At 38.5% G+C, this 16,723-nt stretch overlaps 1 protein-coding gene across 7 annotated transcripts in view; it reads right to left on the reverse strand.

The window, feature by feature from the left end:
- The window catches only part of Ipcef1 (interaction protein for cytohesin exchange factors 1), a 215,062-nt gene that overhangs the window by 44,505 nt on the left and 153,834 nt on the right, over positions 1–16,723 (reverse strand). For all 7 annotated transcript variants that reach the window (XM_023712255.1, XM_023712253.1, XM_023712257.1 and 4 more), the window contains 2 exons: positions 6,634–6,707; positions 4,985–5,056 (listed from right to left, as the gene is read on the reverse strand). In XM_023712255.1, coding sequence (XP_023568023.1) covers positions 4,985–5,056; positions 6,634–6,707 — 146 coding nt within the window. The remainder of the gene's footprint in view (positions 1–4,984; positions 5,057–6,633; positions 6,708–16,723) is intronic.

The following is a 16,723-nucleotide window of genomic DNA, read 5'->3' on the forward strand; positions in this document are numbered from 1 at the left end:
CCCAAGGTCCATTTTTTAAATACCATAATAGCAACTTTTATTTTACACTTGATTTCATGATTATAATAATCCATCCCCCAAAAATAAAAATATTCTAAAAGCTAAGTAGTCAAACTTTAAAAGACAAACACAAGGCCAAAAGAAATTTTTTTTTGAACTTAGGGTACCTGAAGCCAAACACATACCTAAGACCTTTCCAGGATAGGAAAATATAGCCAAGTGAAGATGGATAGATCATAAAGAAAAGACTCCTGTTGTCCCTTACCTAAATCTCATGCCCTTTCCATTGACTTTATTTGTTTATGAAGTATGATCAAAACATGCGTGGAATATTTGAATTTTTTTTTAAATGTATTACAGTAAGAGACACATTTTCATTAATGCCTCTCAAAGTATTCCCCTTGCCTCACTTTGAACATATCCGTCGTATTATTCCTACCATTTTCTGAAGTGATTTTAGAAGTCCTTTTTGTATGAATACCTTTAGTCGTAGTGTGTAGTCCAGGAGGAGGAGCCAAGGGGTTGTTCACTCCAGATGGCACATCTTGGGAGGCAATGTTATTGGCCAAAAGGAGAATTATATTGCAACCATGTATTCCACTCAGAGATGTTAGGAGGCAGCAAACTGAAAGACCACCCAGGCTGCACAAACTCTGCAGTACTACTCAGTTGCTATAACTGCCTCCATGTCCTGAATCAATTCAAGGCACTTACTTTTCATGGTCATTTGTAGTGTAAAAAAAAAAAAAAAAAAGCCTATTTGTTAGTGGCCTGGGTAATAGTTCCTGTTAGAGTTCTTCTTACTTCTGTCTCCTAGAAATAGCTGGTCCCTGTGATGTATAGCAGGTCACTGTGGTGGGTATTATAAGAGCCAGTCAAAGACAGCCAAGTACTCTTCTCCTTGCTTTCAACCCCATAAGAAACACCCTCCCTGAGACCTTGGGGCCTGATATTTTGGGAATGATCCAATTGGTGCCCATCAGCATGAAAGAAATCTGCCTCCAAATCCTCGGTGTCGTTGTGGGGTTTCCACTAGCTGCTGCAATGTTTACTTCACAGAACAGTCAGAAGTCACGTGGCGTCAGCTCAGGTGAATATGGTAGATGAGGACACTGGATGCTTTTACAAGCCTGTTTTTCCAAAACTGGATGCATTTGATGGCATCATTCGCTGTACTTTGACTCCACTTTGTAAAGACACAAAAAGAACTTCTTGAAAAGAGGGCAAGAATGCTGTGATGGGTGTTCAAAGCAAGGGGAAGTATTTTGAGGAGAATTAATGCTGAAAATGTCTCTTAATAATTTTTTTAAATTTAAACATTTATTATGGATTTTTATCATACCTTATATTTACTGTGACAAATCAGCAATTGGCATTTTTTTTAAAAAAAAAATGTATTTGGTTTAGGGTCTCACTACGCAGCTCAGACTCATAGTAATCCTCCTGTTTTCAGCCTATATTCAGCACTGGGATTACAGGCATGTGCCACCACACCCAGTCTCGGTGGTCGGCTCAGTGCACTCAGGGGCAGGGCTGGTGCGGCATGTGGTTCCCAGGATCAAACCCCAGTTCCTGCACTTGCCTAAGCAGACCCTTAGTCTGCTGAGGCTCATGGTCCTCAGCAATCATCCTAAAAAGTCCTATGCCACATTTTTCTAGGATTCACTGACTTTAAATACTTCCTTGGCTAAGAACTTTTCTTAAACCTTATTGCAGTAAGATAGTTGCATTTGTGGTTAGATGGATGCACAAAACAATTTATATTTACATAAAAGAAGATGACAGATGTTTCCTGGGTGTTTGTTGTATATTAGCTTAATGGCAATGTGTGTGCCTGAGGAGCACAGTGTTAGGAAATAGATGTACAAAACAAGAGCATCTTCCCACAAACACTGTCTGAGAAAGGCAGCAAGCGCAGCCTGCTTAGAAACCAACACTTTCATTACTTACCCTACACTGATAAACTGAGGGTCTCTGCAGAATATATAAATTTTCTATTACATTTAATTAATTTTAAATATCAGCATCCAGAAATGAAGTTACCCAAGGAGGTGTATATGTGAAATACAGCCCCTTACTCCAATGCCGCCTGCTCCAACACCTCTTCCTTCTTTCCTCCAGCTGAGCCAACTAAGCCATCCCAAGACACAGCCTTTACTGTCTTACATAGACTGCATCAAGAAGTATGAAAGATTTTTCAGGCGTTACTAAATCTAAATCTCTAAGTGTAGCCTATATAATCTTGTTGGACAAAGGCAATGTTAACTTGGTGCTACCAGAAGATTTTGCAATTTTTAGCTATTAGAAAAGTTCTCTTCAGAATAATAAAATCCAGTAATGGTATTATAAACACCCTGTGGTATACCCACATACAGACAAAATGAGCTATGTACCCATAAGTGATCTAATAAACAAGTTTCCAGCATAAACTTTACTGATCAGATTAAAAAACAGATCAAGAAAACTTAAGTTTAAATTTCAGTTGACACTTTATATGTTGGAAAGAGAAACATTAACAGAATTTCAAGGAAAATTAATAATACTTCACATAATAGGTGACCAATAAGGTCTTGATCCTGCTAGGAATTGTGATTGGCTTTGATTTAGGAGCCAACAACATACAATACAAGCTAATCCTCAGGCAACAGTACTTGCCATTCAGTAATTATCTGCAAATGGAGAACATGCAAATGAAAGATAAATAGACCAGAAATGTTAGCAGACCCTGAGGAGTTGATAGGATAGGGAAGCAGGGAGCTGAATAACTCCAAGACATGATTTAGAGAGCAAGTTGGTTGGAAATATAATAGGCCCTAACCACGTAAGGGTCAAACCTTTCATTGTTTGCTAGGTAACAAACACTGAATAGCAACCATTTCACTGAAAAGCCCAATTTTTCTCACTCCACCCTGGGGAGAAAAGAACTACAGTATGTACTTGGAAGGAAATAGCTGAGGATGGATGGAATGATGTGGAGGGGCGGGGAGACTCTGAATGAGATGCTCTGAGAGAAGTCAAGGATAGCAAGAGGCTTCTGGGGGAGGGAAGAATAGCAGCACCGTCTCCCTGCCTACACACACCAACTAGGGCTACATGGAAGTCATGGTTGGCTCAACTGCCGGCTAACATCACCATTGTTCCACAGGCTCCTGCACCACTCACAGAGCAAGGGTAGGCTAACCAAAAAGATTTAATCCCCAATGTAAACAAAAAAAGAAGTGAAGAGTTTTGACTGTGAAGCTTTCTTTCTTCTTTTTTTTTTTTTCATTTTATGTATACAGTCATATATTTTTTTCTCAGATGCTTGAAAAATACAAGGGGGAAAAAAGCTAAAATCAGAAACAGTGTAGAAACAACTTCTTCCATGGTTTGTCTAAAAGAATCAAAGACTTGTTTAGAAGATTCAATTGTCCAATCCTGCCCCTGCCTCCACATGTCTACTACAGGGGTTTCCCAGATGTCTGGGAGCAATATTTACCTCATCCCTGGAAGACAGGGGGTAGGAGTTGAGTGCTGGGAACAGGTGAAAAGGCATCTACCCAGAAGGGGTAGGTATTTCTCCTGAAAGGATGACCTGTCACAGGGTGTGGGTCTGTGTATCTGTCTCTGTGTATGCATGTAGTGAAAAGCAACTTCTATTTTCTTTTTTTTTTTTAAGTTTCTAAAACCAGAAGGCAGAGAAAAATCAGGGCAAATAAGTAAAGGCATTATTATACACAAATAAATGAAATACATATTTAGTATAAGCTCTATGCATGGAAGATTGTGTGTGTGTGTGTGTGTGTGTGTGAATGTACCTGTGGATGTGTTTATTGTTATTATCCAGCACCTGTTACAATGGGGCACAAGGTGGGTGTTCCATAAACATAGTTTAATTTATTATCTGAAGGTAATAAAAGTCAGTGAGGGCTGGGGAGACAATTCAGTGGTCTAAGTGCCTGACTGGCAAGCTCAAGGACCTAGGTTCAATCCCTAGCAGTGCATGCCATGCCATCCCCATGCTGAGCTGGCCACTGAAACCAAGTGTGGTGGCATGTCCCTGTAATCCCAGCACTGACAAGGCTGAAACAAGAGGAACACTACAAATCTGAGAGTCTGAGTTGTGTAGCGAGATCTATACCAAATAAATGAATAAATAAAGTATTAAAAAAATGAGGATTCTGACATTGTGTTTCAATTAAAAGGCATCTTCTCTGATGCTTCGGGTCAATACCTCAAATTCAGCCTCATTCAAACAACAGCCAATGTAGACATCTTCATCTAATCTAGTAGGGAATAGGTAGATATATGATACATTTATTTAAAGATAACACTAAAAAATGAAGCCAAGTACGGAAAACTTTAAATTAGATCTGAGAGAGGACATTTTACGAAGTGGTCTGTGGTACATAATGAGGTAATCAATTCTTGAATTTACATGATAATCACACTCCTCCTATTAAGTGTCGTAAACAGACTTTGCATGTAACAAGCTGTGATCAACTACATAATACGTTCAAGTGTTTTTCCTTGTGATGCCAACATTTGTTTTAACATTTTCTTATACTGATTTCTGTCTAGTCCTTTCTTGACGTCATGGTTCTTTCAGAACAATCTCATGACTTCTTCCCAAATAGCCATTTTGATATCAGTAGTTCTCCAAAATGCTTCCAATTACTACAGAACAAATAAGAAAGCTTTGTAGCTGCTAAATAAACTAATCCTTAAAATAACAGAAATAAGTAAAACAATAATTGATGTAACACAGGCTTAAAATTCCAGTCCACTTGCCTGTACTCAGGAGGCTAAGGCATGAGGATTGTTGCGAGTTTGAGACCAGCCTGGGCTATAAAGTGAACTCAAGGCCAGCCTGAACTGCATAGTGAGACCCTGCTCAAAAGTAAAAAAATAATAATAATAATAAAATAATAAGAAGAAAGTTCCAGCACACAACCAAAGTAAGGTGTTCTTGTAAGGGTTTTATTTACCAATTTACTCTACTTACACATTCATTTCCTGCAGATTCTCAGCTGCAAAATAAAAGGTCTTGATCTGTGGATGGTTGATCTTAAATGCACTTGGATGGGGGAAAACACAAGCACATAACAATTAGTGTTTATAAACATCTAGGGGTCAGAAAAGAAATCCATCAAATAGAAGCACCATAAAAGTGTTTTCTTCTTAAATTTACAAACAATTTGTTGCATAAAATATATACTGCCCAGTCCTTATTTCATATATCATTCTGTAAGTCAGTTTAGCATATTTAGACTGACACTTAGGTAGTCAGTAGTTTCCATTTAAAATATATGGGCAGGGGGCCTGGCCCTAGCTCAGGCCTTTAAGTGGCTGCTTCCACAAAGCTGTCAGCCTCAGGTTGCTGGAGTTCGAACCTCACACCTCTCCCGCTGGCCAAAAGTGCCCTGAAGGTATTCGAGGAACCAAAAAATAAATAAATAAATAAATAAATAAATAAATAAATAAATAAAATATATGGGCATATCTATTTCTTTTCAATTATTAACTGCTTTACTCTAAATATATAATAAATCAAGTTTGATAGTCAAAGGGATATTACTTCAAATATTTATATTAAAGTTTTTGTTCAAATTAGATCTCATGTACGCCAGAGTTTTATTCATAAAAATAATGATAAATAGACTTCTGCACCATGACAATTCATCAGAAACCTGTGTGAGGCACTCTTTATCAATAAAGGCAAAATAAAAAGGTCGCTTTTAGTTTGAAGAACAAATTTAAGACTTTGCCCATAACAAATAAAATGCCTACACTTTATCATGTATATGAGAAGTCCCACAGGACAAGACAGTTGTTTTTTATATAACCAATCAAAAACCACAAAAATCAACACAACCCATGTAACATGGCACACATGTTGCTATATCAGAGTGGCAAAGAACTAAAGCAAACAACTTAGTAACTGTCTTACAAGGAAACAATAATTTGCTGAAACTAAAACCATAAGTCAGGAGAGAAATGTCTCATCAATAAGACTGGAAAAGATATCCAAAGTGGAAAAGTTATTTTAAAAGTCAAAGACAGCATAAATGTACAGTAACAGTAGGATGCTGCCCTGAGAAGAGCCCCTGCTTAGGATCCCAGAGACCAGAGCACAGAACCTGGACTCCTCTGAGCTCTGGGCTGCCAACTGATTCCCCAGGTTGTTCTACTTCCTTTTCTCAGCAAGGATCATGAGCTGGAGAGTGCCTCATTCCTGTCTGTTTTCAAATTTTTTAGGTTTAATCTATATACAAGTACAATCCCAAACATCTCAGAGAATTGAAACTCAGGGGTGCTACTGACAATGCCATGATGTAAGAGAAAATGGTTGCACTATTAGGTCTACAACTCTGATGAGACCTACTTAACTGTTGGTTCTCTTTACCAGGTCCAAACTTTGACATCTATCTGACCACCCTGCCAGTCCTGAAGAGGAATGTATTGTTCACTCCATCACTGGCACAATTAATAGCATTCATGGCAAGTCTTCAAGGGTGCTATAATCCCTTAAGCTCCATCAAATGAAATGCCGGAAGAGGAGGCTTTCACTCACCCCCACATCTCCACATCATCTGATGATTACACAAGGACACTACCCTGACTCAGTTTTGTGGAGGTTCAGAAATGACTTACTGCTTTTTCTTGCACTCAGATGCTCTTTCCACAGTGAAATCCGAAAGGTTGACAAATCCATCTGCTTTCTCTGCCTGAAATAAACACATACCACAAATAGGAATAAATACATCAATCTTGGGAATTATTGAAATTATGTAAATGTGATAGAGATGATGTAAATAAAATAAGGTAGGATAAATACATACCTCCTCTAATCAGCACTAACAAGGGACTTATTCTAGGTACCAAATTTATGATAGAAATTAATATTTTCTGATAAGCTGCCCAGAATCTCTTCATGAGATGTGGCATGATATAGCTTAGGCATGGTCAATATTGGGCAGGCACAGGGCCCCTGACCCCTTCCTGTCTGCAAGGAACCCACAAAGCCAGCCTATCTGAGACCTACTTCCTGCTGAGCTCATAGCCACCCTCAGCCTCATTCTCATCCTACTACCACAAACACATAAGGTGAAACCCATTTGCACCTTGATATGGTGGACGGAGCCCTAACTGTGGAGTCCGCAAATCTGTATTCCGATCATGGACCTACTTCTTGCTAATTGTTATGACTAAAATCAGAGTCTAGACAAATAAAACACATAAGAGACAATCAACAAACATTATTTCCTCTCCCAAATCTTCAAACAATGTCTGGAGGATTCAACTATACATCTGCATCCCACAGAAGAAACTTATTTCCAAAATCAATTCCTGTAAAGCAAAGACTCCAAGAGAAAATGACACAAGGACCTAGCAGAAATGTTGCTTTAAATAATCAAAAATGTCACCGGAAATGTAATCATGGTCCTATCTCTCTATGAACTTGTTAAGATACATGTCACGAATAAAGTTTAACTGAGCAACTGTGAAGCTGGATTGTTTGTCTTAAGTGGAATCCAAATCTCCTTTCATTGACACTGGTGTCTAAGAGTGGGGAAACAACTCCACAGATTAAATATAGATGAGTCAATGGCTTGAGGGTTATGAGTTAAAATTGTTTCTGAGAATATAATCTTAATTTTTAAAGTCAGATAGCTATGAAAAAATGCCATAGGTGCTCTTGGTTCAATTCATCATTCTGCCTCCTTTTCTTATTGCAACTAGCAGCACTTACTTCAACCTTCAAAAGAACCAGACTGTGAGACATTCAACCATAGTTCCATCCTCCATCTCCTACATGACTTGAGTCATTCAATTATTCAGTTCTTTACCTCCATTGCCTCCCTCTCATAAGTCAAAAGTTAATCCTGATATACTTCTCTCTTTAATATGTATATATTAAATAATATAATATATAGATGTATAATATACATTAATATATTTTATATAATGTATATATCACTGAGTGACTATACATATTTGTACACATATATACACATGTTCAAATTTATATGCATATTCATATATGTCAGATATATTCCACATGCACATAAAACTTATCTATTGATAGGCTGGTTAGTTATCACAAGGTGTTTATGCCACCAAAGAGAATACAAATTACTCAACATTTTATATGACACACAGTATTTTCTGTAAGTTCTCAATGTCAAATAGAAGCATATTTTTAAAAAACTGCTGTCTACCTTGGATTCCCTCTCTAGAGATTTACTGAGAAGATTCAAAAATGGATATAGTAATCAAACAAATACATGTACATATATGGTCACAGAAGCACGATTCACAGTAGCCAAAAGACTGAAAATCCCAAAGACCATCAAAAAGTGATGGACAAACAAATTGTCATATATCCATGTAATGGAGGATTCTTTGTGCATATTAAAAAATGAAGTATTAATACATACTACATGCTCGAAACTTGAAAACTTTATGTTAAATGAAACAGGTCACACACAAAAGCTCTCATATTGTCTAATTCTATTTCTTTCAAGAAACCAGCCTACAAAATTCAAGAAGACAGAACACAGCTTGGCACTGGGGAGTAATGAATGAAAACCAACTACTCAAGGTACGTTTTGGCATGATGAAAACTTCTGAGAACTAGAGAAAGGAGATGGTTGTACAGCGTGGTGACTATACTAAACTGCACTGAGTTGCTCCTTTTAAATTAGTTGATTTTATGTTACTATAATATAATAAAAGTATACTATAGTGAAGTATTTTTGTTAAAATTCTCATAACTGATACCATAGATATCATTAACCCTGATGACTTTCAAACTGCTACCTCCAGTCTTCTTTTTATTCCTCATTTGTTTCTTGGTTTTTTAGTTTTTTATGTATTTGATACAGGGTGTCACCACACAGCTCAGACTCATGGTGATCCTCCTGTTTTCAAGTGTCCCCAGCACTGGGATTACGGGCATGCGCCACCACACCTGGTCTCTGTGGCCCACTCAGCACACCCAGGGACAGAGCCAGCATGGCATGTGGTGCCAGTATCAAACCTTAGTCCCTTGTGCTTGCCTACGCAGGTGCCTAACCCACTGAGCTATCTCACCAGCCCTCTTTCAGTCCTCGTTTGACTGAACTTTAGCAACTATACTACAGCTGCTTTCCTCCCTAACATACCCTTTTATCTTGGTTTTCTCACAGCACCTTTCTGTTGCCCCCCTGCCTCTGCTTTCATGGGGTCTTCTCCATCCGTGTTTTCTTAGATCCGAGTTTCCCCAAGTTCTGCCCACAAACTTGGCACTCATCCAGGTACTCTCCATGGGTGATCGCACACGTTGTATGGCTTCCTGAATCATTGTACACACATTTCCAGCACCTATTCCTCAAACTGCAATTCAGCACTGGAGCTTCTGCCCAGATCGCTGCTGTCTAGTGCACTGTTCATATGGTATTCCACAGGCTCCCCAAGAGTGACAAATGAAAACCCAAACCGAGCATCTTGCTCCCTTATACAGGCCTTCTGCCTGCTCCTTTCTGTTTTGTTCTCTGCTTCAGAGAAAAATACTACCTCTGCCCAGATACCAAAGAACAGATTCTGAGGGGTAATCTCCCAGCCCACCTATAGTGTTAATAGTATCTGTCTCCATTAAAACTCACGTTGAGGATCGGCACCCAACGTGACAGTGCTAACTAACTACAATATGGAGGCCTTTAAATGTACCTGAGTCACTCAGAGAAATTCTTTTCTTATGACCTATTATTCCTTCAAGTTTGGATCAGAGTAGTCATTAAGAAGGGAAGGCACCCATATGTCTGGCATATTTTGCATGCAAACACTTCTCTTTCCACTTGTCTGCCAAGAACTGGGAAGTCCGTGGTCCTCACCAGAAGTTGAACAGATACCAGCACCATGACCTTGGGTCTCCAGGACTCTCAGCTAAATAACCCTATTTTCCTTTTAATTCAGCCAGGGTCTGGTATTTTGCTGTTGAATAATGTCCTAAGGTAATATGATCGCTGGAATCCATGCAGATAAACACAAAGTTGTATCTTTGGTTCATCTGTCACATATCATTAATGTACCTATGACCTTCCACCTCCATCAGATCACCACTAATATTTTCTTGAATTACTGCACATGTCTCAAGCTATTCTCCTTCTTTCTAATTCTCTCTCTCCATCCCACTGAGTGTTAAAGTCATAGTCACAGCAAATCTTGGCACCATGGGCATTGTTCATGTCATTTCTCTAGTTGAAACCCTACACAGTTGCCCATTGCACTTGGATAAATTCTGAGTGCCTTAGCAGAAGGCCTATTATGATCAAGCCCTAATTAGCACCACAATCCAATCTTTCCCAGTCCCTTTATTCATACTCACCAAAAAGAAACATAAAATTAAAACAAAACACAGTACTTCCATAGAGCCAAATGAAAATTGATACCCAATTTGTGAGATCTTTAGTTTCTCAACGATTTTTTCAGTACAAGAAGTCTATCCCAAATGACAATAGAAGAACCACTCAAAAAGTGCAACATACATACACTCGCATTTTTGTCTACTTAAAAGTAAATCAATATAAAAGATAAATTGTCAACCTTCATGTGGATGGATTCCACTTCTTCATACCTGAATTGACTATGATTCCTTTAAATAAGATCCCAAATAAATTTGACCATAACCCGCTCTGCGTTTCCTCAATTAATTTTCCCTTATAAGCAAAGACTTTTTCCTTTTTCTGAAGATATTCAAGTTGTATTTAAAGCCACAGACAACTGTGTCAAAAATGCTCCTTGCTTATTTGACTTGCAAAATGACTCCAAAATGACAATCACAGCCGGAAAATGCTGCAGGCCTGACAGACTTCTTTTCTCCTTCTCCTCCCCCTAGTTCTTTCTGATTCCTTGTTGCTTGTTACAATTAACAAAAATAACTGACTTGAAGAGAATCTCACCCCTTCCATGATCCCTAACTTTCTAAAATGTAACTTGAAAATTGTGCTTTGGTACCTGCACATTTCCCTCTGAAGCCTGATGCAGTAAAAGCCTTCTTCTCTTGCCAGAAGTATGACATTAACCCTCTACCTTGAGCAAAATTTCTCACCCCACCTAGCCTTAAATTCTGAGACAACTCTACTTTTCATTCCACCACGTTATGTTTCAGGATCAGACAGGGCCCTCAGAAATCCTCCTCCCCAGGATATTGGCCCAGCCACATCTCCTCCTGTATCTCTGATTTTTTTTCCACTTTGTGGAGCAACACATGTGCTTCTTACCACTGGGTAGCACTAAATTTACATCTTTAGTGAAATTATCAGTGCTAAAATGTCAGAGGGAAATGTTAAAAAGTAAAGATGCTGATCATCCCTCATGTAGGGAGTCATCTGTGTTTGTATTTCCCTGAAACACTCTGCTACCATTCATCTTCAGGGCTCTGGACCTTCATTTGTTCAACAAAGGACCCTCTTCACTTGAGGCACTGTGCCAAATATGTGGAATACAACCATGAACAAACCAGAGATCTCTGCTTTCCAGAGACAATACACTCAACATGGAGATATAAACTATACAGGAAAACGATGTCAATGAGCACAATGGCATTTCAGAGTATGAACAGGGAAGGCTGCCTCCTGCTGCCTGGCAAATTATTCTTTCCTGCCTCACTCCATAAGTAAGTTTCCAGAACCCTAGATGGGTTCTGCTCACCCTATGCTGGCACAGGTGCCCCCTGATTGTCCCATTAGCAGGAATGGGCTTCCCTTATAGTATGTCTCTCACTGAATTTAGTTACCTATTACTTCTCCAAACGACTAAGAATTGTGAAGAAAATATTTGTATCATTCATGTATATTACACCTACATAAGGAAGTTATACGATGCACATGGAATAAATCTATCAAATGCTGAGGCATAGGTCAAGTTATTTTCCTTTGACAATAAAATATCAAAATAAGATTCAGAAGCTACTTTGGAAAATAGTTCAGTAGTCTCTACAAAAAAAAAAAGCACATAAATTACCATACAACCCAACAATTCCACTTCCACGGGTATCTACATGTGAGAAATAGAAAGTGCTGGCCCACACAAAGATTTTCATGCAGATATTTATAGCAGTATTATTCATAGTGTCCCAAAGCTGGAAACAACCTAAATGTCCATCAACTGGTAAATAAATGTTCATGGCACTAGAATATCATTTAATCATAAAAAGGAGCAAGTGACCAACAAATGCTGAAACATGGATGAACCTTGAATGTATGTTGTTGATACAAGACAACATACATTACTTTGTGACTTTTTTATGAAATCTGTAGAGTAGAGTAATGGTTGCTTAGGGTTGGGTTTGAGATTTATTGCAGACGGCTGTGAGGATCTGCTGGTATAATGAAAACTGTTGAAAACTGACTTATTGCAGTAGTTATATCACTTAGTAAATTTTCCCAGAAAAAGCTCTGTATAATAGAATAGATTTTGATACAAAACAGTGTGCCTCAATGAAGCTGTTTTCAAAAACATGGCATAAAGGAAAAGTTTAGGGAATAGAAAACTGTGAATAAAATACCTTTGTTTGGTTATCAGTGGGACTTAGAAAAATATGACATACGAGATTTTAATGATTACACTTATGACTGGTTCAAATGTTCGTATAAAATTGAATTAATGCTCTTACTATTCTAAGGTTTGAGCTTAATTATGGTTTCAGGTTTTGGGCTAAAGAAATTTGAGACATGAATATTTTATACAAATTTTACCATAGTTCAGATTTTTTTAATTAACTAAAATAGAATTTGAGTCTTAATATTTAAATAGTGGAGCACAAAGAATTGTAGGGCAGATAAAATACTCTCTATTTTTATTAGGTGAACACACATCATTACATTTTTGTCTAAACCCACAGATGTTCAACTCCAAGATTGAATGCCAATGTTCCTGTGAACCCTGGGCAATAAAATGATGTGTCAATATATGTTTGTTAATTGGAACAAGCATGTCACTGGGGGAGGTGTTGGTCACCGGGGCATGGCTGTCTGCGCGGGGGCGGGAGTACAGGGAAGATCTCTGTATGTTCCATTCAAACTTGCTATGAAGCCAAACCTGCTCTAAAAAGTAGACATAAAAAAATCAGCTACGTAGAACATCAGGCTTCATATTTAAATGCAAATATAAGTGCCCATTGCCTTTTCGACTTTTTCAAACAAGTACCTTACAAAATAGACAAAAGTACTTCTTAAGTATATGCACATGCCAGAATGGTAGAAGATCCATAGAAATAAGAATGCCTTTCATAACAGATACACAAGTCAGAGAAAACCAAACCAGAGAAAAGCAAACTGGAATTGGGACATTATTATGTATTTCACGGTTAGAATTTAAAAGTATTGAGATTTCTCTATTTTTCTTGAAGCTGTTTTTAAAAACATGACACAAGGCACCACAACACCTTGACTCCAAAACACATTAATTTTTTAGATTTCAACAATTCTGAAAATCAAAAGACACCTTTTAGAATCTATTTTCATTGCCCATTTCCAAAGTCTTCCTCTAAAAATCTGTTGTTCAATAAATTATAGATCATTTAAAAATCTTAAATTTGAGGAAAATAGATTCAAATAAATTAATTTAGTGGTTGTGTTTTATAATATGCTTTTTGTTTATGATGAATATGGATTTAAAACTTTTGGAATCAGTGTAAGTGAATTTAAGTAAGGTTACCCAGAAACTGTCAGGATCAAGAAAAGATATAAAACAATTTGCCCAACTAAATCTTTTGCTTTCTCAGTCCTTCCCTGAAATCCTCAGCACCCTGCAAACAAGGTCTCAGTCTGAAACAGAGTTGTCCATCCCCGTGACATCAGGGAGGACCCGTTGTCACTGAATTCTCACAGTACACACTGATTTGTGACCCCTACAGAAACCTGAACTGAATTTTATAAAATATAAATGCAAGCAAACTGAGACTGAAGCTCTGATAAGATACAATCAACAAAGTTGGGGCTCCACAGTGAGACCGTCCTTCTCATGCTGTGCTAGTGGGGACCACAAAACGAAAACCAATGGGAGGAAGCTGGGGAGTGGGGAGCAAAATGCATTCCCCCTTTGACCTATAAATCCCCCTTCTGAGAGCTGTGCTAAATACATGCTTCAGCATATGTGTCCTGAGGCATGCATTCTAGCATGCCATGTGCTCACTGAAGATTGTAACAGTGCAATTTTTCAGAAGACACTTAAGTAGACTGTGATACTACATGAAAAGAAAAACTATGAAAAATGACATAAATACACATCTAGAGATAGCAACTTCTAGGACATAGCATAAGAAGAGAGCATAAAGTAGAATATGATATTTACAGCTGGCTGATTTTAAGAGCTGGAGAATAGGCTGTGCATCAATATGCACACTTGTCTATGTCTGTAAAAATAAGCAATAGAAAAAATAAAACCAAACATACAAGAAAGGAGGGAGGAAAGAGGGGAGAGGAACAGGGATGGGAGCATGACTTGCCTAGCTGTAACCTCTTACATAGTTTTGATTTGGGTAAATAATTGATTTTTATTAAAAAGTACAGCAGAAAAATAAGACAATTCTTCAAATTGAAAATAACAGAACCTAACAGAATATAAACATGCCTGCATGCCCTCACATGTCATACTGGCTCCACACGACCTAGGGAACAGAATCTGATTTTTCTTGGTTGGCAGGAGACACTTAAAAGCTCTAAGAGTGACCCTGATGCTATCATTTTGAGGTGGGTGAGGTGAATCTCCTCCACTCTCCCCCCAAAATACACTGTACCTAAAGCTTCCCTCCTTCACTCCTTACAGTAAAGCCCATCACATTGCTTGCTTGAATAAACAGCTCCTTTTCCACTTTCTTTCGTAGAAGAAAACCAGAGCTCAGCACAGGGAGGTTGTCTGTATCCTGCATGATTCCCGGAGCTGCAGGCAGGCAGCTGCACTGATTCCCTCGTGCGCGAGGCGTGCCACCGGGAGGCAATGAGAAGACAATTTTTTATATGGTTTGGTAGTTCTGTGTACTTTGGCGAACGAGAATGCTTGAAAGCCTTTTAAGAAGTGTAGAAATTCTGAGTAACATCAAATAAGAGCTAACATTTGTAAGCCCTCAACATAAAACATTGAGGCAATAGTCACAGCCTTTAGAGGAAAATGAACCCTACGCTGAGTGTTAGAATTTGGGAAACTGATGGGTATTTAAAACCAGTAACACTAATGAAGTTATAACTGATGCAATTACAAGAGGGAAAAATCATGCGCTACTACCACAATGACAGAACTTGAAAGGATGCAGCACGTAGGTAAATAATCTACCCGTGAGACTGAAGACCTTCTATTTAAACCAAGAGCTGACAAAGGAAAAGTGAATCTAGAGGCGGTGCCTGGCACAGGAGAAAACACTGGATTTGGAATCAGAGTCCCTTCCTCAAATCCCTAGCAGTGTGATCTTAGGTAGCACCTTTAACCTCTGATTCAGTGTCCTGACCAGGAAAGACTGGATTCAACCAGTTCCTCAGGCTAAGTAGAAACAACATGGATGTGCACACAATGCCATCAAATTGGTAAAGCCATAAAAATTGTATTGGTTTATTGTCATTAGTCCCCAGGAAGCAAGAAAAAGGAAGGAGGAGGAAACAGAAGCGATGGAGTGACTTAGAAAGGAATAAGGTGATGTGAAGACTTTTGTCTCAGTTCCCTGCCACTGAGCCCTCTGTCATTTCTGGGTCCCAGCTCTCCCTTGTCACCTTTGTATCAGATGCATATTTTTAATTATTTGGAGAATAATAATGCTAGCAAGCTTGCTAAATTCTTTCCACATTGTGTGGGGTATATTGTTAGGCAATATTGTTGCATTTGAATTTATCTAACATTACCCAATAAATATAATTAGATTTTGATCACCAGGGGTGTACTTCTTACAAATGCCTAGAAATATTCTATATAAAAAACTTCGTGAATTTATTTATTTATTTATTTATTTATTTATTTATTTATTTATTTATTTTGAAGTACCAGGGATTGAACTCAGGTCCTTGCACTTTCCAGGCAGGTGCTTAGCTGCTGAGCTATCTCCCCAGCACATTCACGAATTTTTGGACTGCCAAATAGAAAGGCCTAATTTCCTATAGAACTCAGAGATTCTTGAAATTAATTATGAAGAGAGTAACGCTCCTGAGGGTCCTTAAGCTGCATCAAGGGAGAGAATAAAAGGGTCTGGAGCAGGCAGGTCACTGCGGCCAGGCTGCCAGTGGCCCAGCCACATGCTGGGTCCTTCCCGCCCAGGCACTCTGGCCTGAGCTCTCACACCAGGAGCCACACTCTCTGTGGAAAGATTCTGCTGGCTGCCTGATTCTACTCCTCCCTGTACACAGGCCCTCAGCATCAAAGTTTCCCCAATAAACAGCTCGCCCCCAAGTCCCCTTCTCAGGCTTTGCTCTGGGAAGCCTACACCAAGATGCCAGTTCCTTCACAGAAAACCTTCCCACCTGTGGACACTACCAGCAGTCCAAGCACTCACCATTATAATCCATCTTTATTTCTTCTTCACTTTACTTGTACATTTTAAATATATAATGATGACATTTATTATAGGAAAGTTGCACCTATACTTGTTACATATTTGTTTATTTATTTATTTATTCATTCATTTATTTATTTCTTTGGTACAAGGTCTGGCTATGCAGCTCAGACTCCTAGTGATCCTCCTGCCTCAGCCTCCCCAGCACCGGGATTATAGGCGATG

Source organism: Octodon degus, unplaced genomic scaffold (genome assembly GCF_000260255.1).
Source record: "Octodon degus isolate 3935 unplaced genomic scaffold, OctDeg1.0 scaffold00024, whole genome shotgun sequence".
Lineage (NCBI taxonomy): Eukaryota > Metazoa > Chordata > Mammalia > Rodentia > Octodontidae > Octodon > Octodon degus.